The sequence below is a fragment of the Borostomias antarcticus genome (genome assembly GCF_949987555.1).
Source record: "Borostomias antarcticus genome assembly, chromosome: 17".
Classification (NCBI taxonomy): domain Eukaryota; kingdom Metazoa; phylum Chordata; class Actinopteri; order Stomiiformes; family Stomiidae; genus Borostomias; species Borostomias antarcticus.
Genome location: NC_140250.1, coordinates 14,074,903 through 14,099,189, shown reverse-complemented (window position 1 = coordinate 14,099,189; position 24,287 = coordinate 14,074,903). Strand labels below are relative to the sequence as shown.

The 24,287-nt window shown below is 48.5% G+C and overlaps 1 protein-coding gene across 1 annotated transcript in view; it reads left to right on the top strand.

Annotated features, from left to right (window-relative positions):
• Positions 1 to 21,059, top strand: part of nalcn (sodium leak channel, non-selective) — a gene marked incomplete at both ends in the record, with an annotated part of 135,162 nt that extends 114,103 nt beyond the window's left edge. The window contains 18 exon segments of the mRNA XM_084452216.1: positions 2,961 to 3,065; positions 3,278 to 3,384; positions 3,888 to 4,008; positions 4,429 to 4,527; positions 4,962 to 5,055; positions 12,985 to 13,091; positions 13,214 to 13,288; positions 13,628 to 13,747; positions 13,849 to 13,917; positions 14,073 to 14,221; positions 15,706 to 15,799; positions 17,142 to 17,274; positions 18,877 to 18,992; positions 19,467 to 19,624; positions 19,816 to 19,966; positions 20,270 to 20,416; positions 20,525 to 20,633; positions 20,917 to 21,059. Coding sequence (XP_084308342.1) covers positions 2,961 to 3,065; positions 3,278 to 3,384; positions 3,888 to 4,008; positions 4,429 to 4,527; positions 4,962 to 5,055; positions 12,985 to 13,091; positions 13,214 to 13,288; positions 13,628 to 13,747; positions 13,849 to 13,917; positions 14,073 to 14,221; positions 15,706 to 15,799; positions 17,142 to 17,274; positions 18,877 to 18,992; positions 19,467 to 19,624; positions 19,816 to 19,966; positions 20,270 to 20,416; positions 20,525 to 20,633; positions 20,917 to 21,059 — 2,097 coding nt within the window.
• Between the last annotated feature and the right edge of the window lie 3,228 nt (positions 21,060 to 24,287).

The following is a 24,287-nucleotide window of genomic DNA, read 5'->3' as shown; positions in this document are numbered from 1 at the left end:
TGTCCTCCTGAGTGTCCTCTCCTGTCTCCTGGATGTCCTCCTGAGTCTCCTCCCCTGTCTCCTGGATGTCCTCCTGAGTGTCCTCTCCTGTCTCCTGGATGTCCTCCTGAGTCTCCTCTCCTGTCTCCTGGATGTCCTCCTGAGTGTCCTCTCCTGTCTCCTGGATGTCCTCCTGAGTCTCCTCCCCTGTCTCCTGGATGTCCTCCTGAGTCTCCTCCCCTGTCTCCTGGATGTCCTCCTGAGTCTCCTCCCCTGTCTCCTGGATGTCCTCCTGAGTCTCCTCTCCTGTCTCCTGGATGTCCTCCTGAGTCTCCTCCCCTGTCTCCTGGATGTCCTCCTGAGTCTCCTCTCCTGTCTCCTGGATGTCCTCCTGAGTCTCCTCCCCTGTCTCCTGGATGTCCTCCTGAGTCTCCTCCCCTGTCTCAGGATGTCCTCCTGAGTCTCCTCTCCTGTCTCCTGGATGTCCTCCTGAGTCTCCTCTCCTGTCTCCTGGATGTCCTCCTGAGTCTCCTCCCCTGTCTCCTGGATGTCCCCTGTCTCCTGGATGTCCTCCTGAGTCTCCTCCCCTGTCTCCTGGATGTCCTCCTGAGTCTCCTCCCCTGTCTCCTGGATGTCCTCCTGAGTCTCCTCTCCTGTCTCCTGGATGTCCTCCTGAGTGTCCTCTCCTGTCTCCTGGATGTCCTCCTGAGTCTCCTCTCCTGTCTCCTGGATGTCCTCCTGAGTCTCCTCTCCTGTCTCCTGGATGTCCTCCTGAGTGTCCTCTCCTGTCTCCTGGATGTCCTCCTGAGTCTCCTCTCCTGTCTCCTGGATGTCCTCCTGAGTCTCCTCCCCTGTCTCCTGGATGTCCTCCTGAGTCTCCTCCTCTGTCTCCTGGATATCCTCCTGAGTCTCCTCTCCTGTCTCCTGGATGTCCTCCTGAGTCTCCTCCCCTGTCTCCTGGATGTCCTCCTGAGTCTCCTCTCCTGTCTCCTGGATGTCCTCCTGAGTCTCCTCTCCTGTCTCCTGGATGTCCTCCTGAGTCTCCTCTCCTGTCTCCTGGATGTCCTTTCCACCTCCAGCATACGGGTCCCATCCAGGCACAGCTGACGCCCGGTGTTACGGTCAGCAGCAACATCCTCCAGGGCTTCAGGTCTGATTCTGCATTTCCTCAACGCCGTCTTCAGCTGGTCTTTGTAGCGCTTCTTCTGCCCTCCAGCAGAGCGTCGTCCATGGTGTAACTGGACGTACAGCACTCTGCGAGGCAGCCGGTTTGAGGGCATCCTTACTACATGGCCATGCCATCATAGCTGGTGTTGGGTGACCGTAGCCTCAATACTCCTGTTGGTCATTGAGAGTATTTGAGAATGAGGCACCCGATCACACCAGGTAATTCCCAGGATGCTCTGAAGGCAGCGTATGTGGAACTGCTCTTGAGCCCTGATGTGGTGGCTGTAGGTTACCCAGGCTTCGCAGCTGTAGAGGACGGTAGTGATGCAGAAGATTTGGTAGACTAGACACAGACCTTCGTGCGGTTCTTGTTTTGAAAGACCCGACGCCGGAGTCTCCCAAAAGCAGATGATGCCTGCTCGATCCTGTTCTGGACCTCACTGTCAACGGTGTTGTCTTCAGAGAGAACGCTCCCCAGGTATCTGAAGGATGGAACAACAGACAGTTGTTCTCCAGTAACAGTGGAGCTAGGTGGTGTAGATTGGATGTTGGCGCTCCACTGGCAAACCACTTCCCTTTTTGATGGTGTTGACGGTCAGTCCCATCCTGCTTTACGCTCTGACCACAGCAGAAAGAACAGACTGGAGGTCTTGTGGGCTGAGATACAAGAGCACAGTCATCAGCATACTGTAGCTCAAGAGCACAGTCATCAGCATACTGTAGCTCAAGAACACAGTCATCAGCATACTGTAGCTCAAGAGCACAGTCATCAGCATACTGTAGCTCAAGAGCACAGTCATCAGCATACTGTAGCTCAAGAGCACAGTCATCAGCATACTGTAGCTCAAGAGCACAGTCATCAGCATACTGTAGCCCAAGGACTCTCTCCCTGTGCAGTTTGGTGGTTGCCGGGAGCCTCCTTATATTAAAGAGGCTGCCATCTAGACGGAAGGTCCACTGCCACACCGCTGCTGTCCTCAGTCTCCTTATGGAGAAGCTGGGTGACACATAGCAGGAAGATTTTAAAAAGTACTGGTGCTAGCACACACCCCTGCTAACCCCTGTATGTACAGGGAAGGGGGGAGATGCATCTGTGTCTTCTCGGCAGAAAACATAGTAAACAAGTACTGAATCTGATCAAGCGGACCAGCACTATGGGCTACTCCTCTTGTTTTGTTTTCAGTTGGCTGGGATATAGGCCTAATAAAAGGACCCTGTTCACATTAAAAGTCACCCATGTTGATGGGTATTACTTGAATAGCCTACTTGAATCCCGTGAACACTTGAATGTTGTAAAAGGCAGACATGAAATATTAGATCACGTTCCCGTCTGTGCTTGTGGTTAGAACTGGTACTGACTAGTCCCATTATAATATGCATCGTTTTCTATGCAATATTTTAATAATACCATATTTGATTTTTGGAAAAGTTGAATATAATTTCTGAGCTCAGTTGACAGCCCTAACAAACACACACACACACACACACACGCATGCCTGTACTCACATATTTACTCTCAAACACACACTCACAAACTCACTCTCACACACACACACACACACACACAAAATCAAGCATGCATGAAACCCACCTGAATAAACACCACCGGGATATAACCAAGATGGCTGACAGATAGGCTGCGTCTCCAGTAGCTTTGCACCTCCACCCCCTCCCTGGCAGACAACAGTGCAGAAAAAACATGTCTGACTCTAACCCCTCTGTCTAATCTCTCCCTCTCTCTCTCTCTCTCTCTCTCTCTCTCTCTCTCTCTCTCTCTCTCTCTCTCTCTCACACACACACACACACACACACAGGTCTCCATCCTGCTCCTTACTCTGATGCTGGTGTTTGCGAGCTTCGGTGTGCAGCTCTTCGCTGGAAAACTCGCCAAATGCAACGACCCTGGCATCATGACGCGGGTATGGAAAAGCCACTCCCTCCTTAACCCCCCCCCCCCCCCCACACACACACACACACACACCCTAGTCATGTCATGTCTAATTAGAATGAGGTCAACGGGCCTAGAGGCGTTCCCTCTCTAGTAAACCCGAACCAAGCACCGAACCAAGCACCCGGCGCCGCTCTCTAACTGGTAGCAGTGACCTAACCGAGCCGTCTCACTGGTTAACAGGTGGATTGCCACGGAATCTTCCGGATCAACGTCAGTGTCTCCAAAAGCCTTAACCTCAAGCTGAGAGAAGGGGAGAAGAAACCTGGCTTCTGGGTGCCTAGAGTCTGGTTGGTCCTGATCATAGACTACTGTTACATTATCCTGACCATTGACTACTGTTACATTATCCTGACCATTGACTACTGTTACATTATCCTGATCATAGACTACTGTTACATTATCCTGATCATAGACTACTGTTACATTATCCTCTAGTCTGATTGGTCCTGATCATAGACTACTGTTACATGATCCTCTAGTCTGGTTGGTCCTGATCATAGACTACTGTTACATTATCCTGACACTACACTAGAGAGCCTACCTTGTGCACACCAGCCAGATAGACAGTCCAAATACTATTTGGAGTACTTTCAATTACTCATCTTGATTGTTCTCGTCTGGACCAATGAGGCTGTCCCCAGAAAATGCAATGCAAACCCCACCCACCTGACACCCCAGACAGACTTAAGCGAATGCTGAATAGTTGAAAGGATTTGAACGGATTTACCTGCCAGGTCTGCCCTTGATGATGATGGTTGATGGGCTCATCGTGTGCTGTTTCCTGTCCCAGGGCCAACCCTCGCAACTTTAACTTTGACAACGTGGGCAACGCCATGCTGGCCCTGTTCGAGGTGCTGTCACTCAAAGGCTGGGTGGAGGTCCGGGACGTCATCATACACCGCGTTGGACCGGTAACACACACCTCTCTCTCTCTCTGTCTGCCTCTCTCTCTGTGTCTCTCTTTCCCTCTCTCTCTCTCTCTCTCTCTCTCTCTCTCTCTCTCTCTCTCGCTGTCTCTCTTTCCCTCTCTCTCTCTCTCTTTCCCCCTCTGTCTCTCTCTCTCTGTCTCTCTTTCCCTCTCTCTCTTTCCCCCCCTCTCTCTCTCTATCCCTCTCACTCTCTCCTTCTGTCTCTCTCTCTCTCTCTCTCTCTCTCTTCCCTCTCTCTTCCCCTCTCTCTCTCTCTCTCTCTCTCTCTCTCTCTCTCTCTGTCTCTTTCCCTCTCTCTCTCTATCTCTCTATCTCTGTCTTTCTCTTACACGCTTGGCTTTCTCTCTCTCCTGACAACCCTCTCTCTCTCTCTGTCTCTCTCTCTCTCTCTCCCCCCCACAGATCCACGGCATCTACATCCATGTGTTTGTGTTCCTTGGCTGTATGATTGGTCTCACTCTGTTTGTGGGCGTGGTCATCGCCAACTTCAACGAGAACAAGGTGAGAGAACGTGTGGGAAACCAGTCATAAGGCCGTTTCAGACAGGGAGCGATATTCCGCCTGCGTTCTCGCTCGGATCTGCCGGGGACGCACGCATCCTGCGCGCATGGAAAGCTGACTACAATTTAGCTCTTGTCACGGGCGGGCGGGTGCACGAAACGATCATGCGCGCGACAATTTCACAGGGTCGCGCCCGCTTGCCGCTCCGCCCCAGATTGTCCGCGGCTCCCAAATTGTCCGCTCGCCTCTCTCATTGAAAATGAATTACAATGCGCGGATATCGCTCCTCGTCTGAAACGGCCTTTACGGGGGCGTGTTATGTGAGCTCTGTGTGTGTTGTCTGCTGTCACTGTAACCCTACTCTCTCTCTCTCTCTCTCTCTCTCTCTCTCTCTCTCTCTCTCTCTCTCCCTCTCTCCCTCGCTCCCTGCTCAGGGTACAGCTCTACTGACTGTAGACCAGAGGAGGTGGGAGGATCTCAAGAGTCGACTGAAGATAGCCCAGCCCCTGCACCTGCCTCCACGCCCAGGTCTGTGTGTGGAATAGTGGGATAGACAATATCAGCTCAATGTTCATACACACGCGCTCACACACACACACACACACACACACACTCACACACACACACACACTACCCGTAACATTCCTCACCATACCCCTGTCTTCCTACATCTCCCAGACACTCTGCAGCTGCAAGAGATAGATCCAAACCAACAAACAAAAACAAACATCTTTATTAGTCATGCAGTGAGACACACACATTGCACGGTGTAGGCAGCAACGTCGAAACACACACACACACACACACACACACACACATGAATGGCTGGAGCGTCCACCGATGAAATTCTTCTCCTGCTCTTAACCCATCTCGTCGTCCTTCCACCAAGGGCAGCGAGGAGCAGACAGTAGGCAGCGTGCAGGGGACATGGGACACGCCACGGGGACCAAACAAGCGCCCCTGTCTTCTGGATGTTTTTCGTATTGGGTTCTTTATGGGGGAAACCCTTGCGAACACGGGGAGAACATGCAAACTCCACACAGAAAGACCCGGGACCCTCTTACTGTGAGGCGACAGCGCCGAGTACTGCGCCACCATGCCGCACCGCAAGCGTTTTTGGGCTTCAGTGTCTCACTCATAAACACACACTAGCTACGTGCCGCCCACAACTCCATCCCAGACGTTGACCGGTACCGTTGACTTACCGGTACCGTCGACCGCTGCGTTGGTGTGTCCACTCTAGCGCTACCCGCCGTGAGAGAGAGCCGAGAGATCAGCCGAAGTGCCCCGGGGGGACGGAGCGAGGGGAATAGGCTGCTCACAGCCACTTAGCTCGGCCAGTCACAGTCGCAGCGACGGTGCTCTTGCAAAATAGTCTGGATCGAATCTGATTGGTGCCAAGAGAATCTCTCGGCCCGAATCAGATTCATTTGCGTCACCAGTCTCGCCACTGATTGGGCAGTGTGACAACGAATGACAAGGTTTATTGCCAAAACCTACATCTGTTGAGTCAGACTAGGTGCAGATAAGACGACTAACATTTTGGACAATTACATCTTCATCAGAGTCAACGTGCGTTGTTATCTACCGGTTTGGCAGGTTCCGAGCTGTCATTGGTGTCCGCTGTAATGCGGTTTCCTCGGGGGTGAAGTCATTCTCTGTCTCTCCCACCCACCACTTCCCCACCAAAAGGAGCGCAGCATGAGTCAGCACCAGGGCGCTAGCAGGTGTAATACTAATAAGACTGTGATCCTGTGTGTGCTTGTTATTGAACTGTTTATCACAGGGTAAGGAGAGAGGCCAGAAAAACGCTGACCGGCCAATATGTCTTTACGGTACAGGTAAACACGTGTGATCAAACTGTCCAGGGCCGCGTTTCCCAGAGGCATCGTTAAGGCATTGTAGCGCTACGTGCTTCTTAAGAACGTCGTTAGGTCCACCTCTAGGTGGCGATTCGTTTTCCAGAACCTTCTTAAGCCAAGGTAGCCTACACGAAGACTCTGGGAAACAGCTCCACCCAAGGTACATCATAAATCGCCCTTACGATGTACCTTCCGAAGATGCATCGTTAGCCCTCCTTGGAGCCGAAGCGCTGTTTCCCAGAGCCTTAGTTCTTAGCCAAGGTATACCACAGCCAAGGGATACGTTACGAAGGGCGGTCGGACCCCATCGTAAGCTGTCCCTTGGCGATGCGCTGCGTTCATCCCGTTATAGTTTTAGCTCGATTAGTGCAAAATTACACTTTTAAAAAGGAGAGTTGCAATACAGCGCACATCTATCTATCCTACCTGCGCGATTCACATCATTAGTGTACACAAAATACAATTAACTTGAATGATGAAAATAATGTCATGGAGCCTACAGAACACATCATGGGAATGTTGTTTTTAAAACTTTTATTGAGCCAAGCAACATATACGGACTATCCATAGCCTAATATAATCCACTTTGTGAACAACAACAACACTTTCTTATGTAAAGGGATAATTTGATGACATGACTTTTCTGGCTGTCTTTATTGTCAGACAGATATCCTGGCGAATTGATTAATCCAATGAGGCCAGCTAGATGAATACACACATGCTCCAGAATATTGTAGAAAGCCTTCCCAGAACAGTGGAGGCTGTTATAGCTGCACAGGGGGGACCAACTCCATATGATGCCTATTCATTTGGGATGTCATGAAAGTTGTAATGTGTAGGTGGCCCAATACTGTTGTCCTTATAGTGTACTTTGCTAACAGATTCGCAGTATTTAGTGATCTTACAAATGCTGTTTGTTATATTGTGTGCCTTCTTCAAAACCTCTACTGTTGTAATGTGGCAAGAAACGACAAATATACAGGATAAAGGGAACTTGTTTAATATTGGTTGGGAAAAAACATGGGCAGGTTTGTTCTTCAGACTTTTGTCCTGTAACAGGCTGTCTTTTTCCGGGGTGGGGTTGTTAGACCCATGCCCAACCCCCAACCTGGAGGGCCAGTTGTTGCTTTTCGTCTGGCCTCTACCCTGAACCTGCCCGGCATGGTTGAACCTGCTGGGGGGTGACCCCCCACCAATATAGCCTTCATGGTCATGGAGGCACACAAGCCTTCCCATCACGACAAGGTAGCAACACCTAGGAAGGATGAGTGGTGTGGTGAGTGTATGTAGTGTGTGTGCGCAGTGTACTGTAGTGGGTGGGCAGTGTGTGGTAAGTGTATGTAGTGTGTGTGGTGAGTGTGTGCAGTGTGTCTCAGGCATCTGCATCATCTGCAAGGGAGGAAAATTCAATTAGCGACATTGAATGGAATGCATGCAGTTAGGGAATAGACAGAGTATACAAAATACACACTTAGCCTACCTGGAGTTGGCAGAATGATGGGCACTAATATGGAGGGTCACACAAACTGTGCCTCCGCTAGGGCCTGCTGCCTGTTCTGCAGGTCCAGCCTCTCACGCTGCACACCCAGCCTCTGCCTCCCCACCTCCAGGAGCTCCTCGCTGCAGTCGCACCTCACATCCGTGGTGTTCAGCTGCCTCTCACGGGGGGCGGGACGTCATGGGGTGCGTGGGGGGTGGGGGGAGAGCGTGTCGACGGGGTGGAGCAGTCTGACTGCGCTGGGGTCTCCTCTCCAGAGGACTGGGTGGCTTGGGGTGATTCAGCTGAGGACTGGGAGGCTTGGGGTGACTCAGCTGAAGGCTGGGAGGCTTGGGGTGATTCAGCTGAGGGCTGGGAGGCTTGGGTTGATTCAGCTGAGGGCTGGATGTTGGAGGGGCCCTCTCCAGACTCCAAATCAAGGCCACCAGTGATGCCTTGGGAGGCTGTGAGGCCGATGATCGATAGGGCCTTCTCCTCCGGGGTGAGGGAAGGCACGGTGCTCTGCCTCTCGGCGCACTGCCGCCCCCCGGCTTTTGGCCTGACTGGCGAAGTCCTGCCATTTCTTGCTGACGACTGTCCACTCCCTGGGTGGCCCAGGAGTGGAAGCAGCCATCCGTGCTGCAATGCTCGCCCATGCAGCCTTCTTCAATGGGCTATATGCACAACTCCAGTAGGCTACTTCCTGAAATAAGACATGCTTCTTTATTTCCTGTCTTACACTGTTGGATGAAATGATTATTCAGGAATTCCTGAATAATAATTTAATCCAAAGTGGGCCTGGGCTCACAGCGCCTTGGCTCAAAGGACCCGGGCGATGAACATCTACTGCCGAGTAGTGAGATGTGAGATGAGCGAATTAGTGAACTGAGTACATGAGTCTTCAGAAAGTCCTGAGTTAACTGTAAGTGTGCAAATATGCATAGACATTTCACCAACACAAACATGCATGGATACCTGCATTGATAACTGGCAGAGCAGGCCTTCCGGCTCTGGCACCTGGCATAGCTGGTCTGGTCTGAGTTCTGCCGACCGGCTGCCTGGGCACTGGAACATATAGTAGAGGTAAATTAGCTCAGATTAGTCAACTCAAGTAGTACTCTTTTGGAACTGTTGAATGCACTTTATTATATTACCTTCGTCACTGGAGTCATAGCGTGTGTTGCGCTGTCTCTTCCTTGTGTCTTGGGAGTTAATCCATTGACTGCTGCTCAAACACCTTCGCCAAGGCACTGGCTACTTCATAATGCTCTGTGTGTTCCTCAGCAGAGACAGAGGTTGTCATGGCTCCTCTTGATGTGCTTGTGGAGGTAGATCTGGGAGGTATAGGAGAATGGGCACTCAGAGCAGGAGAACACCCAAGTCTTGCACAACTCTAACATCACAGCTAGGAGAGCGAATGAGAGAGACCATTAAAAAGGATTATCTCACCTGTAGTACAAGTTCAAATATAGAGTGATTATACGTCATTGTAAATGAGAGCTTACTCTCAATTGATTCACGAGGTTAAATAAAGATTGAATGAATATGTAGCTAGTGGGGAGTTAGAACCACACAACTGTGGAGAGAGAATGAGACACTTGGTTCCCTCTTCTACTGGTGTTCATGGCCATGGCCACACACCTGGAATACTCCAACCCTGATTTAAAGGCATAAAAGTGGGGAACACATTCTTGAGACGGTTCCTAAAACTGGAGGGGAAAAAAAACGGGAAAATGATCTTCCCTCTCCTCATCACTCACTTCTGCATGGGGCTGAGCTCTACCCTGTCAGCAGTGGCAATACATGGGATAGCGGCTCAGCACACAGGAGAACTGCACAGAGAGGAAGGAGGAGAGAGAAAACCAACAATAAAAAAGGCAAGAAGGGTTAATAACTGAGCGAATCTTGCAAGTTTGCACCACAGGGAAGCAATTGCTCAATTTCCCTGATATTGTGGCGTCACTGGCGTCAGTGATGCGTCTTATGAATCTCACATGTCTACCGCTAACATTAACTCAATATCAATATTCCCATTTGTTTATCCCGTCTATGGAAACGTATGTGCATTTGTACTTACGTGTGCCTGCCTATATTGATGATCAGGTGTTTCTCCACCTAAGGGCTGGCCAGACAGAACCATCAGATACCATTGGGCTGAGCTGAGGAGAGAGCGACATGTTAGAGTGTATGTGTGCATATGTTTATGTTGCTCTTCTGTTAATACTCATGAGGGCATTCAACTGAACAAGACTCACAGAGCCTGTGGTGCTGTCCCAGGACTGCCCCTGGCCACGCCTGTCCCCGTCTTAGCGCCTCTTCCTGTCCCGCTCACCTGCTTCTTGCTCAGTTCAAACAAGAACTGGGAGGTTGGCAACTGAGAGCATGGGAGGGGAGAGAGGGAGAGAGAGAGAGAGTGGGTGGGTGACCCTCTCGTTGGCTGACATGCACACTCCACAGGACCACGTGATTTCTGACACGTTTAGAGGAACAGGGCAACATGTCTACCACCCTTCACACTCAGTAATTAAATAGATTTTGCAAGACACTATATTAGTAGTCCACATCATGAGTACCTATTATGCAAAATTTGGATTTGTATGTGAGTGAAAACGTAGTACACAATTCTTTACCCGTTTGACAGCATGAGCAACCATTTCAACAGTTAAGAGTAACATGAAATCACATCCCAAAATCACCAAGATGGCTGCTGTAACCAAAAAAGCCAAGATGGCTGCTATAACAAATCCTGCTAGCTAGCCTAGCTCCGTTGTTGGGGCTTCTAGTATTCTGTTAACGTTAACTTCGGAAAAATGAATGCCTAAAAACAAACTCATACTAACGTTGTCGTGGGTTAATGCGAAATCAATGAGTAAGCTAATTATCGCATTTTATTCCAAGCGATGAAACAGTACGAACGTGCAGGAGCTCGCGCGAGCCTGCTAGACTTGAGAAGACTCCACCATTGCCCGTAATTAGGAAACAATGGCCCACGACAACACTTCATAAAAGTTATAGTGTACACAACTGAAATATTCTCAAGTTGCCAAGCCAACATTATAATTTAAACTACAATTACACAAAAGCGAAAGTTATAACAATAATTGCGACAGAGTAATTTTACATAGGCTACTTAGCTAGCCATGATGTACTGAAAAAGGCTAATCACGTTAGCTGGCTAGCTAGTTAGCTAACATTGGAAAGAGAGCATCTCCATATAGATAATCATTACAAAAGGGTAGCTTGCACATAACGTTGGTGTTTTATCTGGGACGATACCAAAATACATAGCTAGCTATGTATACATTGAAATTGAGATACTTACAGGATCTGTGTTGTCGCGGGGACAAAGACAGCGTGTTGGTCTTTCTCAATCGTTTCTGTTTCAAACGGAGCGGAAGTTTAACCCGTCGTCGTCTTCTTCTACTTCGCTGAGTTTAGTGGCGGATCGCAAACAACTTTAATGTGCATACAGCCACCTACTGTACCAGAGTGTGTAACTTGTTTGTCTAGTTCTTCAATTGTGTCACCTAAGAAAGTAGTCCAATGCCTTGCATTCTACGTTCACTGCTCAGCGTTCATTGCTCACATTTAGGTTGCAAAATTAGGACTTTATTCATAGGCATATTTTTTATCATTATTTTTATTAGGCCTAGACTGCAAATCTTTAGTGTTAATATTAACTGTAAATGAGAAATTACACACAAAACAGACATGCAGGATTTCTCCTCATTATTACAATTCTGTAACTGTATGACTTCTAAATTTATTTTAAAACCTAAGTAATTTACAAATGTTCTGACCCACTGTGACACATTTCCAATAAAGTCAGATTGGGACTGTGATGTAACCACATTGTCACGTTATTTAATTACATCGTAGTTACGGATTTAAGCAGCAGTGGCGGCTACGCTCCCTTACAGTGTCCTTGAGGACGGCTATTTTGGTTATTTTGCGACTGAAAAGGCAAGTGTCAGCTAGGTGTCTGCTAGGTCCGCTGCTGGTACCGTCGCAAAGTTACCACAATTACACCAATGTGTCCCATCAGTTTTACGTACTGTGTTAGTAGGGTAGGCCCTACTGGTAGCCGCCAAACAGGACGGCCTTCGGTTGCTCCACCTCGTCCAGCATGATCACTAGTTATTCTTTGGCCTTTCAAGACATCCTCGACGGGGCTTATATGTCCTGATCCGATCCATGCTCTTTCTTGGATATTTTATTTGATGTAATGTAATTTTATGTATGAATTGGGACTATCAAGAGGTCTCGCTTTGACTCTTAAATACATTAGCAGATGAGCTTTCGGAGGCATAGCTTCCTTTTTGGTAATATTTAGATTGAAATAAAATAATTAAGACAGCACGTATTATATTGGCACGTCATTTCTGTGACTTTACGAATGGCCATCGATGTGTGCGGCATTCATTCATTCTTTTTTCAGCACCACGCCCAGGGACAGCTCCTCTAACGATGTATCTTGGGATGGACTTAACGATGTATCTTCAGGCGCCCACTAAGGGATAGTCTGGGAAACACTCGTAGGAAAAACTGTCCCTTCGCCAAGGTATACCTTGAGAAGCGTCGTAGCGCGGAGAAGTTCGGCGAATCTGGGAAACGCGGCCCAGGACAGTCGCGAGAGAAGCAGTACCACCAGCTCCTCCTCCTCCTCCACCTCTACCTCCTCCTCCACTCCCTCCACCTCCTCTTTCTCCTCCTCCTCTTCTCTCCCGGGCCTACCCCAGACCGTTGTCTGATGCGGGGGAATGATCAGCACTGGCTGGCGGTCACGTCGGAAGATAGATGCGAAATAGCCTCGGCGCTATCTCAAGCTGGTCTCACCGTCACTCTGGAAGCGATTCAAATAAGCGCGCCAGTTTGGCGTGTAGGCTATCTTTGAACATCTGAAGGCCTGGTGAACTCTAGCTCCAATCCCTGATGACCTCGTTCTCACAGAGAATGACGTTTTTTTATCCCAGCACCTTTTTGTTTTGTTTTGTTTTTCTTCCCAATTTGTTAGCTGATGTAACCAGGACGACCCGCTACCGTACATATCGGTGTACAGTAGGCTCAGTCTGGCGCTGACCCCCTTGTCTGCTCCCCCCCCCCCCCCCCCCCTGACAGAGACCGGCGGTTTCAGGGCGAAGATGTATGACATCACCCAGCACCCGTTCTTCAAGCGAGGCATCGCCGTGCTGGTCCTGGCCCAGTCCGTCCTGCTGTCCGTCAAGGTCCAGCTCCCTGATACCGCTCACCTTACACGCTGCTCTATGTGTAAGGTGTGCATGGTTCTTACGTGTGCATGTCTGCGTGTGTGTGTGTGTGTGTGTTCCTCTGTGTGTGTGTTTAACAGTGGGACGTGGATGATCCAGTGACGGTCCCCCTGGCCACCATGTCTGTAGTGTTCACCTTCATCTTCGTTTTGGAGGTAGGTGTGCAGACAGCATCATCTTTAGAAGACTACACGCCAAGTCCACCTTATATGCCATTTATTTATTCAAAGCAACTTAGACAGTGAAAGCATACAAAATGTTTTGGCAATGCAATTCATTTTTTTTGTCACGCAAGTGATTTTTTTGTCGTGCCAATAAAGTTAGCATTCAATCGCAGTCGGAATTGAATTTTTAACACTAGCAATGTAAGCGCAATGTTCTACCAAATGAGGTACAGAAGACCACGGTTTACTAGTTCCTCTTTGCTCCTCTGGTTGGTGTCACATGTTGTTCTGCTGGTTCTTGTTGTTGTTGTTGTGGCTGTGGTAACCTAGGTGACGATGAAGCTGATCGCCATGTCTCCAGCGGGATACTGGCAGAGCAGGCGTAACCGCTATGACCTGCTGGTGACATCACTAGGGGTCATCTGGATAGTCCTGCACTTTGCACTGCTGGTTAGTGCCCACATACCGTACACACACACACACACACACACACACACACACACACACACACACACACACACCTCACCCCCTGTTCTCTCGTATCCTTGCAGAACGCCTACACCTACATGATGGGAACATGTGTGATCGTGTTCCGGTTCTTCACCATCTGTGGGAAACATGTGAGTAGGAGGGAGAGACTGTCATCCAACAACCATCATCCCATCGCCTGATCATGGAACCACAGCGCCCCCCTGTGCATAGAGGTAGAATAGCACTAACCGTAGCTCTGTGTGTGTGTGTGTGTGTGTGTGTGCATGTGTGTGTGTGTCTCCAGGTGACTCTGAAGATGCTGCTGTTGACGGTGGTAGTGAGCATGTACAAGAGCTTCTTCATCATCGTGGGGATGTTCCTCCTGCTCCTCTGCTACGCCTTCGCTGGCGTGGTCCTCTTCGGCACCGTCAAGTACGGAGAGAACATCAACAGGTCAGGAGCACCTGTCTCTCTTTACTGGCTACTCTCTCTAGGACTCTCTCTCTACTCTCTCTACCCCCCCTCTCTCTCTACTCTCTCTACCCCCCCTCTCTCTCTACCCCCTCTCCCTACTCATCTCTACTCTCTCTACCCCCTCTCTCTCTCTCTACTCTCTCTACCCCCTCTCCCTTTTCATCTCTCTACTCTCTCTACCCCCTCTCTCTACTCTCTCTACCCCCTCTCTCTACTCTCTCTACCCCTATCTCTTCTCTCTCTACTCTCTCTCTCAGCTCTCTACTCTCCCTACTCATCTCTCTACTCTCTCTACCCCCTCTCTCTCTCTCTACTCCCTCTCTCTACTCTCTCTACCCCCTCTCTCTCTCTCTACTCTCTCTACCCCCTCTCTCTACTCTCTCTACCCCCTCTCTCTCTCTACTCTCTCTACCCCCTCTCCCTACTCATCTCTCCACTCTCTCTACCCCCCCTCTCTCTCTCTACTCTTTCTACCCCCTCTCCCTACTCATCTCTCTACTCTCTCTACCCCCTCTCCCTACTCATCTCTCTACTCTCTCTACCCCCCCTCTCTCTCTCTACTCTCTCTCTCAGCTCTCTCTACCTGTCTTGTTCCACTCTCTTCCCCTCAGCTCTATCTACAGTAGCCCCCCCTCTCTCTCTACTCTCTCTCCCTAGCCCCCCCCTCTCTCTCTACTCTCTCTCCCTAGCCCCCCCCCCTCTCTCTCTACTCTCTCTCCCTAGCCCCCCCTCTCTCTCTCTACTCTCTCTCCCTAGCCCCCCCCTCTCTCTACTCTGTCTCCCTAGCCCCCCCCTCTCTCTCTACTCTCTCTCCCTAGCCCCCCCCTCTCTCTCTACTCTCTCTCCCTAGCCCCCTCTCTCTCTCTACTCTCTCTCCCTAGCCCCCCCTCTCTCTCTACTCTCCCTCTCCCTAGCCCCCCCCCTCTCTCTCTACTCTCCCTAGCCCCCCCTCTCTCTCTCTACTCTCTCTCCCTACCCCCCCCTCTCTCTCTACTCTCTCTCCCTAGCCCCCCCTCTCTCTCTCTACTCTCCCTCTCCCTAGCCCCCCCTCTCTCTCTACTCTCTCTCTCCCTAGCCCCCCCTCTCTCTCTCTCTACTCTCTCTCCCTAGCCCCCCCTCTCTCTCTCTCTACTCTCTCTCCCTAGCCCCCCCTGTCTCTCTCTACTCTCTCTCCCTAGCCCCCCCTCTCTCTCTCTCTACTCTCACTCCCTAGCCCCCCCTCTCTCTCTCTACTCTCTCTCCCTAGCCCCCCCTCTCTCTCTCTCTACTCTCACTCCCTACCCCCCCTCTCTCTACTCTCTCCCTAGCCCCCTCTCTGTCTCTCTACTCTCTCTCCCTAGCCCCCCTATCTCTCTACCCCTGTTTATTTTCTTTCAAAACACTGCCAGTAAATTCACTATAAAATGGGATTAGGGGTGTATTTTGCTTAGTATGTGTGTGTGTGTGTGTGTGTGTCTCCCCAGGCATGCCAACTTCTCCACAGCGGGCAAGGCCATCGTAGTTTTGTTCCGAATCGTCACAGGGGAGGACTGGAACAAGATCATGCATGACTGCATGGTGAGACAAAAACACACTAGCAGATAAACACACACTACTGATACACACACGACTGATACGTAGCCCCCCCATACACACACACACACACACTAGCAGATAAGCCTACACTAGCACATACACACATTAGCAGATAAACACACACTAGATACACACACACTAGCAGCAGATGCACACACTAGATACACACATTCTAGCACATACACACAGAGATAAACACACACTACTGATAGACACATACTAGCAGATTAACACAAAGTAGCAGACACACGCACACTAGCAGATTAACACACACTGGCCATACACACACACTAGCACATGAATACACACTAGCACATGCACACACTAGCAGATACACACACACTAGCACATAAACACACACTAGCACATAAACACACACTAGCACATACACACACTAGCAGATACACATACACTAGCACATAAACACACACTAGCAGATACACACTAGCAGATACACACACTAGCAGATACACACACACTAGCACATACACACACTAGCACATAAATACACACTAGCACATAAACACACACTAGCACATAAACACACACTAGCACATACACACACTAGCAGATACACACACTAGCAGATACACACACACTAGCACATACACACACTAGCAGATACACACACTAGCAGATACACACACACTAGCACATAAACACACACTAGCACATAAACACACACTAGCAGATACACCCACTAGCAGATACACACACACTAGCACATACACACACTAGCAGATACACACACTAGCAGATACACACACACTAGCACATACACACACTAGCACATACACACACTAGCACATACACACACTAGCACATACACTTCTTTGCAGAGCAATGCTCAAACCCCTAGAGAAACCCACTAGACTTGGGGGGGCTTAAAAAATAGTCAGAAATATCAGCGCAATAGCATTTCTTGCATCACATTTTTGCATGGTTTATACATAAACTGATCATCTCCTCTTAAGGGAAATCATTAAAACACATAGTTTTTTTTATTATTTATTTTTAGGTGCCTGCCCCTCTCTTCTAGGTATTTAAGGGTTTTGCTCATTGCTGTGCACTAGAAAAATAGGGTCCTTACTGTCAGATGAAAACTCCTCGTTAACACAAAGAAAATGTTCATCTTTTACATTCTGGATTGCGTAATAATTATCTGAATTATTATCATATTCCTGGTCGTTGCTCTTTAATCCATATAGACCTGAACAAATACAAAGTGTTCTGTGCTTGCTAGCTGCTCTGTCTGGGTCCATGAGTGTTCAGGCGGAGCCCCGTGTGTTGAGTAGAGTGTGTTGGGGTTGTGTCCCGACCCCAGGTGCAGCCTCCCTTCTGCACGCCGGATACGCACCGCTACTGGGAGACAGACTGCGGGAACTACGCCGGAGCCCTCATCTACTTCTGCTCTTTCTACGTCATCATAGCCTACATCATGCTCAACCTGCTCGTGGGTAAGTGTGTGTGTGTGTGTGTGTGTTGTGCGTGTGTGTGAAAGTCACACAAACGAAGGACAATCTCCTGTCCCGCGGTGCGCCTGGCCCATATCTCATTTCCTGCTGTAGGCTAATCTAGGTGGGTGTGACTTGCTCATAAAACACAGTCAGCTGTGCGCGTCTCTCCCTGAGTCACTAAAACCGTTATCGCTGCTCATCACACACGTCCGTGGAGAAACCATTATCTCTCTCCACAGTTAACTTCTCAGAGAGAGAGAGAGAGAGAGGGACAGAGAGAGAGAGAGGGTTGTCAGGAGAGAGAGAGAGAGAGTTCCGGGGGAGTTACAGAAGTGTGAGCCAGTGATCATATCTCTCCATCTCCGTGGATATGATCTACAGTGAACATTAGTCTCTATCCAGCGGGTTTCATGGACTGGGTATGTGGGTGCAGATGGCACAGAGAGAGAGAGGGGGTAGACTCGCCTTCGCTAGCTGTGCTGTGTTAGCGTCGCGGCCCACTGATTCTGTCCACCTAGTCCACACGTACTGTCCATTTAGCCCATGTAGTGAAGGCTCTTATCCTGGACAACTTTAGATGTGTTCTTTCTGAAGCGTGATGAGGCACTGTTGACTGGACACTCTTGTTAGAGACGGTTTAGGCACTGTACTCAAGGTACTGTACTGTAACTTTGGCATGGAAGGTAACTTACAACACAACACGGTGCTATACAGGCTATTGTGGCCTGCGTTTCCTCCAGTACTACCAGGAGTATTAATACTTGCAGCCTGTGTTTCCTTTAATACTACCGGGACGGGAGTATTGAAGGTATATTCTGGAATTTTTGAACTAGGGCTTCATTTTCGACTTACCTACTGTATGAAGTTTTTGACTGACGGAGATCATTCCCAGTTAATTCCATTCTGTAGATAGCTTTGGGTCATTCCAATTTCCACTGGTGGCTAATGCTAGTGCAACACAATGAAGTCATGTTAGCCTGTCCAAAAAAACACCCCCAAACACCCAAAGCGCACCCAAAAACAAATTAAATATGAGCAAAGTCTTTTTGTCTATTTACCATCCGTTTTGAGGTCAAACTATCGTGTAATCCATTCTGGTTTGGGGACCTATATTTCTGTCTGTGAGTCGGCAGGCGGAGTAAGACTCAGTTAGATCCGTCTAGAGCCTGGAGCCAGGGCTGGTCAATGTCAACAAAGCACGAGCGACAGAAATATAGGTCCCCAAACCAGAACGGATGACATGATAGTTTGAATTCAAAATGGATTGTGAATAGACACAAAGAATCCCAGAGAGACTTTGCTCATATTTAATTTGTTTTTGGGTGCACTTTGGGTGTTTGGGGGTGTTTTTTTGGACAGGCTAACATGACTTCATTGTGTTGCACTAGCATTAGACACCAGTGGAAATTGGAATGACCCAAAGTTATCTTCAGCATGGAATTAACTGGGAATGATTTCCATCAGTCAAAAACATCATAGATAAGTCGAAAATGAGGCCCTAGTTCAAAAATTCCAGAAGATCCCCTACATACTAGCAGCCTGTGTTTTCTCCAGTACTATCGGGACGGGAGTATTAATACTTGCAGCCTGTGTTTCCTCCAGCCATCATCGTGGAGAACTTCTCTCTGTTCTACTCCACTGAGGAGGACCAGCTGCTGAGCTACAACGACCTGCGACACTTCCAGATCATCTGGAACATGGTGGACGACAAGCGAGAGGTGAGAGGGGGCTAGGAGAGAGGACACCAGGGGTCCTAGAGAAGGGCTAGGAGAGAGGACACAAGGGGTCCTAGAGAATGGCTAGGAGAGAGGACACAAGGGGTCCTAGAGAAGGGCTAGGAGAGAGGACACGAGGGACCTAGAGAAGGGCTAGGAGAGAGGACACGAGAGGTCCTAGAGAAGGGCTAGGAGAGAGGACACGAGGGACCTAGAGAAGGGCTAGGAGAGAGGACACGAGAGGTCCTAGAGAAGGGGGAAAGAGAGGGGAGGGGGAAGGCTGAAAGCAGAGGATGCAGGAGGAGAGGCTTTATTCTACCGCGGCAGCTAAGCGATTTTCTGAAGTGGAACGCCCCCCTTCCCCATGAACACACACACATATAAAACTCCTGAAAGCATTTCGGTACAGTGGGGGTCACAACTTCAGTCACCAGAAGCAATAACCCTGCCCCCCCCCCACCCCACCCCCATCCCCAGGGAGTGATCCCCACATCCAAGGTGAAGTTCCTGCTGCGTCTCCTGAGGGGCCGGCTGGAGGTGGACCTGGACAAGGACAAGCTGCTCTTTAAGCACATGTGCTACGAGATGGAGAGACTGCACAGTGGGGGGGACGTCACCTTCCACGACGTCCTCAGGTGACACACACACACACACACACACACACAGAGAGACACACACACAGACACACACAGACACACACACACGTTTGATGTGAATTCAAAAGGCACGCGGGCTCCTGTTCAAGCTGTACAACCTCTCCCTCTCCCCTTCTTGTTGTGCGTGTGTGTGTGTGCGTGTGTGTGTGTGTGTGTGTGTGTGTGTGCAGCATGCTGTCGTACCGCTCGGTGGACATCAGGAAGTCTCTGCAGCTGGAGGAGCTCTTGGCCAGGGAGCAGCTGGAGTACACCATAGAGGAGGAGGTGGCCAAGCAGACCATCCGCATGTGGCTCAAGAAGTGCCTGAAACGCATCCGTGCCGTAAGACACACACACACGCACACACGCACGCACACACACACACACACACACACACACACACACACACACACCGTCTTTCTCTCTTCTCTGTCTCTCTGCCCCTCTCTTTCACACATGCACACACACAATCTCTCCCTGTGTCTGTCTGTCACTCTCTCTCTCTCTCTCTCTCTCTCTCTCTCTCTCTCTCTCTCACACACACACACACACACAATCTCTCTCTCTCTCTCTCTCTCTCTCTCTCTCTCTCACACACACACACACACACACACACCATCCCCTCCTTGTCTGTGTGTCCTGCAGAAGCAGCAGCAGTCGTGCAGCATCATCCACAGTCTGAGAGAGAGCCAGCAGCAGGAGCTCAGTCGCTTCCTCAACCCCCCCAGCATTGAGACCACCGTGCCCAGCGAGGACAACACACACAACCAGGACAACCCCTCACAGCCGGAGGTACACACACACACACAAACGCAGTCCGACACACATGCAAACACAAACGCAACGCAAAGTATTTTTATAACCCCCCCCCCCCCCTCCTCTCTCTCTTTCTCTCGGTAGTTGAGTGGTCTCCTGAGCCCCACGTTGTCAGACAGGGGGGGCTACAGACAGGACTCCTCTGACCAGGGTCGTCCACAGAGGAAGCTAGGACAGTGGAGGCTGCCTGCAGGTCAGTACTGATCCTGACTGACTGACTGACTGACTGACTGACTGACTGACTGACTGACTGACTGACTGACTGGCCGGCCGGCTGGCTGTGTGACTTGGTCTGGGGACTGATGTTCTTGGTCTGGTGACTGATGTTCTTGATCTGGTGACTGATGTTCTTGGTCTGGGGACTGATGTTCTTGGTCTGGGGACTGATGTTCTTGAATGATGTTCTTGGTCTGGTGAGTGGGTTTCTTATTAGTAAGGCCTACTGGATGTGTCCTCTGCTGTGCCTCCTATCCCAGGTCGCAGCAGTGTCAAATCCATGGTGTGTAAGATGACCCCGGTGAGCGACGAGGCCTCCTCCGGGTCGGAGGTCAAGAAGTGGTGGACGCGTCAGCTGACGGTGGAGAGCGACGAGAGTGGCGATGACCTCATCGACATCTAAAATGGGCAAGGCCTGGAAGCTGGGAGCAGCTAATGCTCCAAAATTCAGGAACAGCTAGTGCTCCAAAACTTGTTCAAAACTGGTTTTGACCTGTGTGACCTTGGTTGATTTGTGTTGATGCACCAAACTCTCTGTGAAAACCCTCCACACCTTCCTGTGATTATAACCTCGGTGTTAGAACCTCTGCCTTTCTGGTTGTGACTGTCAGAGAAGGTTTGTTTACAGTTATGAAGAGAGATACAGTATCAGCTACAGTATAATATCAGATTGATTAAGAGTCATATTGATTAGACTAGACCATGGGTTCCCAAACTGTGAGGCGGGCCTCCCCTGGGGGGCCCCAAAGAAATTCAGGGGAGGCGCGGAGGGATGGTTAGAAAAAAGAGAAAAAAACATGTTTTTTATTTTTAAAATGTCTATGGTTTTTATGAATGAAATGTGATTTTAAAGGTCAGAAGATTGAACTAAATAATGGCAGAGATGTATCCGAAATTTGAGGATAGTGCAGAGAGAGCCTCCCCCCGCAGGCATGAATGTATTGTGTGAAAACGTCATAACATTAACTAGCAACAGGTGCCACCGAGCTAACTTAGCTGTGTAACGTTATGGGCTAGCTAACGCTGCCTTGCAAAATGGACTGTTTTCAGAAGGGAGGCCCACATTGATGGAGTTTGGCAACCCATGGACTAGACCATCAGATTTATAAAGAGCTTCATTAACCATCAGATTTATGAAGTCATATCAGCTATCACGTCATATTTATGAAGTCATATCAGATATCATATATAAATTATGAAGCAACTTGCACATCAGATTTATAAAGTTTTATCAGCTATAGAAACCACTTATTTTCATGTCAAAGACAACGCAGGAATTATTGAAGCAGTATTCAGTCGATTGTATTGCAACAACTGCTTTGTAAGAAACATTGTGAGTTCTATCTTCATTTGGTTGTTCCCTTGCTCTGTATCCATGGTGATCATGCCAATACTGTGTTATAATCCCTAGTGCTGAGTTCTCATCCTGTGGTATCATTGTCCTCTAGTCACATTATGCATATGAAGGTGAATCCAGGTGTCTTGTTCATATGTGGAACAAGCTACATCAAAGGAAAATCTTATTTTGGGATGTTGGTCAAACATACATATGTCTAAAAATAGATTTTGAATAAAGTACCCCTTTAAATGTTTATCTTTTAAGGGTCAGAGGGGCTTCAGAGAATACAGTAAATAGAGAACTGTGTGCTTTCAGATTATATGTAGCTATGTGATTGTGTGGGGTAAAATATATATATATATATATATATATATATATATATATATATATATATATATATATATATATATGGCATATTTTGGAAATTATATAAATCATTTTGGTTTATATGTACAGTATTCAGTATTAATAAATTCTAATAAAGGCCTATGGGCACCTATTGACAGAGTGTACTTTTTTTAGCGCTGCCAAATTCAACCTAGTATTTTAACTTCTACTGTAGGTAGGCCCTATATTTAAACTCCCGCCAGGATACTATGGGTTTGTTATATCATGTCTACAGTGTATCATGTTTAGGTTATAGACTAACTGCCATCTAGTGGTGCAACATAATGCTGCCATTTCAAGCAGGCCTTTTATTGAATGTAGCGAGAACTCATGTCAATCATGTAAACATATGATTATATTTCATTGATACATATAGCCTATTCAATTAGCAAGCTATCAATGACCCTATTTACACCTGGTATTAAAATGCATCTCGTATCCAGATTGTATCTAGATATGATTTAACCTGATTACATTTACACCTGGTATTAATAGCCTATGTGTCTCCAGTGAGATCCGATTGAGATCAGATTGCTCTGTCTAGCTCAAACAACCAAACGTCAGATTGCAGCCTACAACATTGCCGCAGTGCAACCTTTTTAAAGGCTGTGACGTTGGCAATGTTAGTGTTGGTGAGGTAGCCTACGTCTGATGCGTTGACTGCGTGATCTTTAGCCTGCTTATGAATTGTTATTCACGACGTCTGCTTCGATTGTCGGAAATCAAGGAGGTGAGACCATAAAAAAACGTGTACATACTGTACACACACACTGCCACACCCACACACACATGCACGCAAACTCAGAAACATACACACACACATCAGAGGAGGCTCGTCCATTGAGGTAGAGGAGGACAGTCCTCAGTTTTTGGAGAGAAGAGAGGGATTAAAATATAAGTAGGCTATGCATTTATTTAATCATAATTAATATTTAATATTATCTCAGTTTTGTTCATAAAGCAGGTTTTCCCTATGGATAAAAACCCATTATAAAAAGTCTAAAGCTCCAACAGTGACATCTATAACATGCAGCTGGAGGACCCATAGATATCTATGGAGGGGAGTAATTCCTCCCTTGGGCGTGTCCCTTAGGGGTCTATCAATGTAATGCAATTTTTTCATGCTAATTTGTGATTGGCCAAAACGCTGAAAAATTACCGCATCGGAGGAGTTACTCTGAACATGATTTAATGATTGACATTTTGTTAGTCCAATCACATTCCAGATTCCAGATTTACCACTGTGAAGGCAGGTCTGGGGCCCTTGACTGTCTCTTTCGCAGTTGTTTCGCCGGTCTAGAGGCGTGCACTGTGCGCTGACCAACGCTGATCGATTCTGCGCAGCACTGGCTCATCTCGAACGCACCTTTTTTTGTGTGTTCGTAGCTCCATAATATAATACATGCGAAAGTATTATGGGACATATTAAACATCAAACTGTTCACTGTTAACCACAGTGAAGACCGATTGAGTCGGCGTTGATGTCTGTGTTTCTCTTCCCTGTGCCATTGGAGACTTCGTAGCTCCATAATATAATACATCCGAAAGGATTATGGGACATATTAAACATCAAACTGTTCGTCTATTTGTCTTGATTCTAATCATCTAAATTTCTAAGCTGACATAAATACTTTTTGAGCTAGAGCCGTCTGAACAGTTCCACTGGCTGGCCAGTAACATACTGGGGTGCACGTCAGGCTATGGCATAGGCAGGCGCGCAGATTGGGCACGGGGGCGGATCCAAGATGGCGCTCTGATCACACGTGTTTGGATGTGCTCAAACCTAAATGTTTTTTTGCTATATATATTGTGAACAAAACAGCAACTTTAGCTTAGTTGGATAGTATTTGTATCATGGGCGGTTCGCCTCTCTTCCTCCTGTCCTCCTCAGTTTTTTCAGTCACC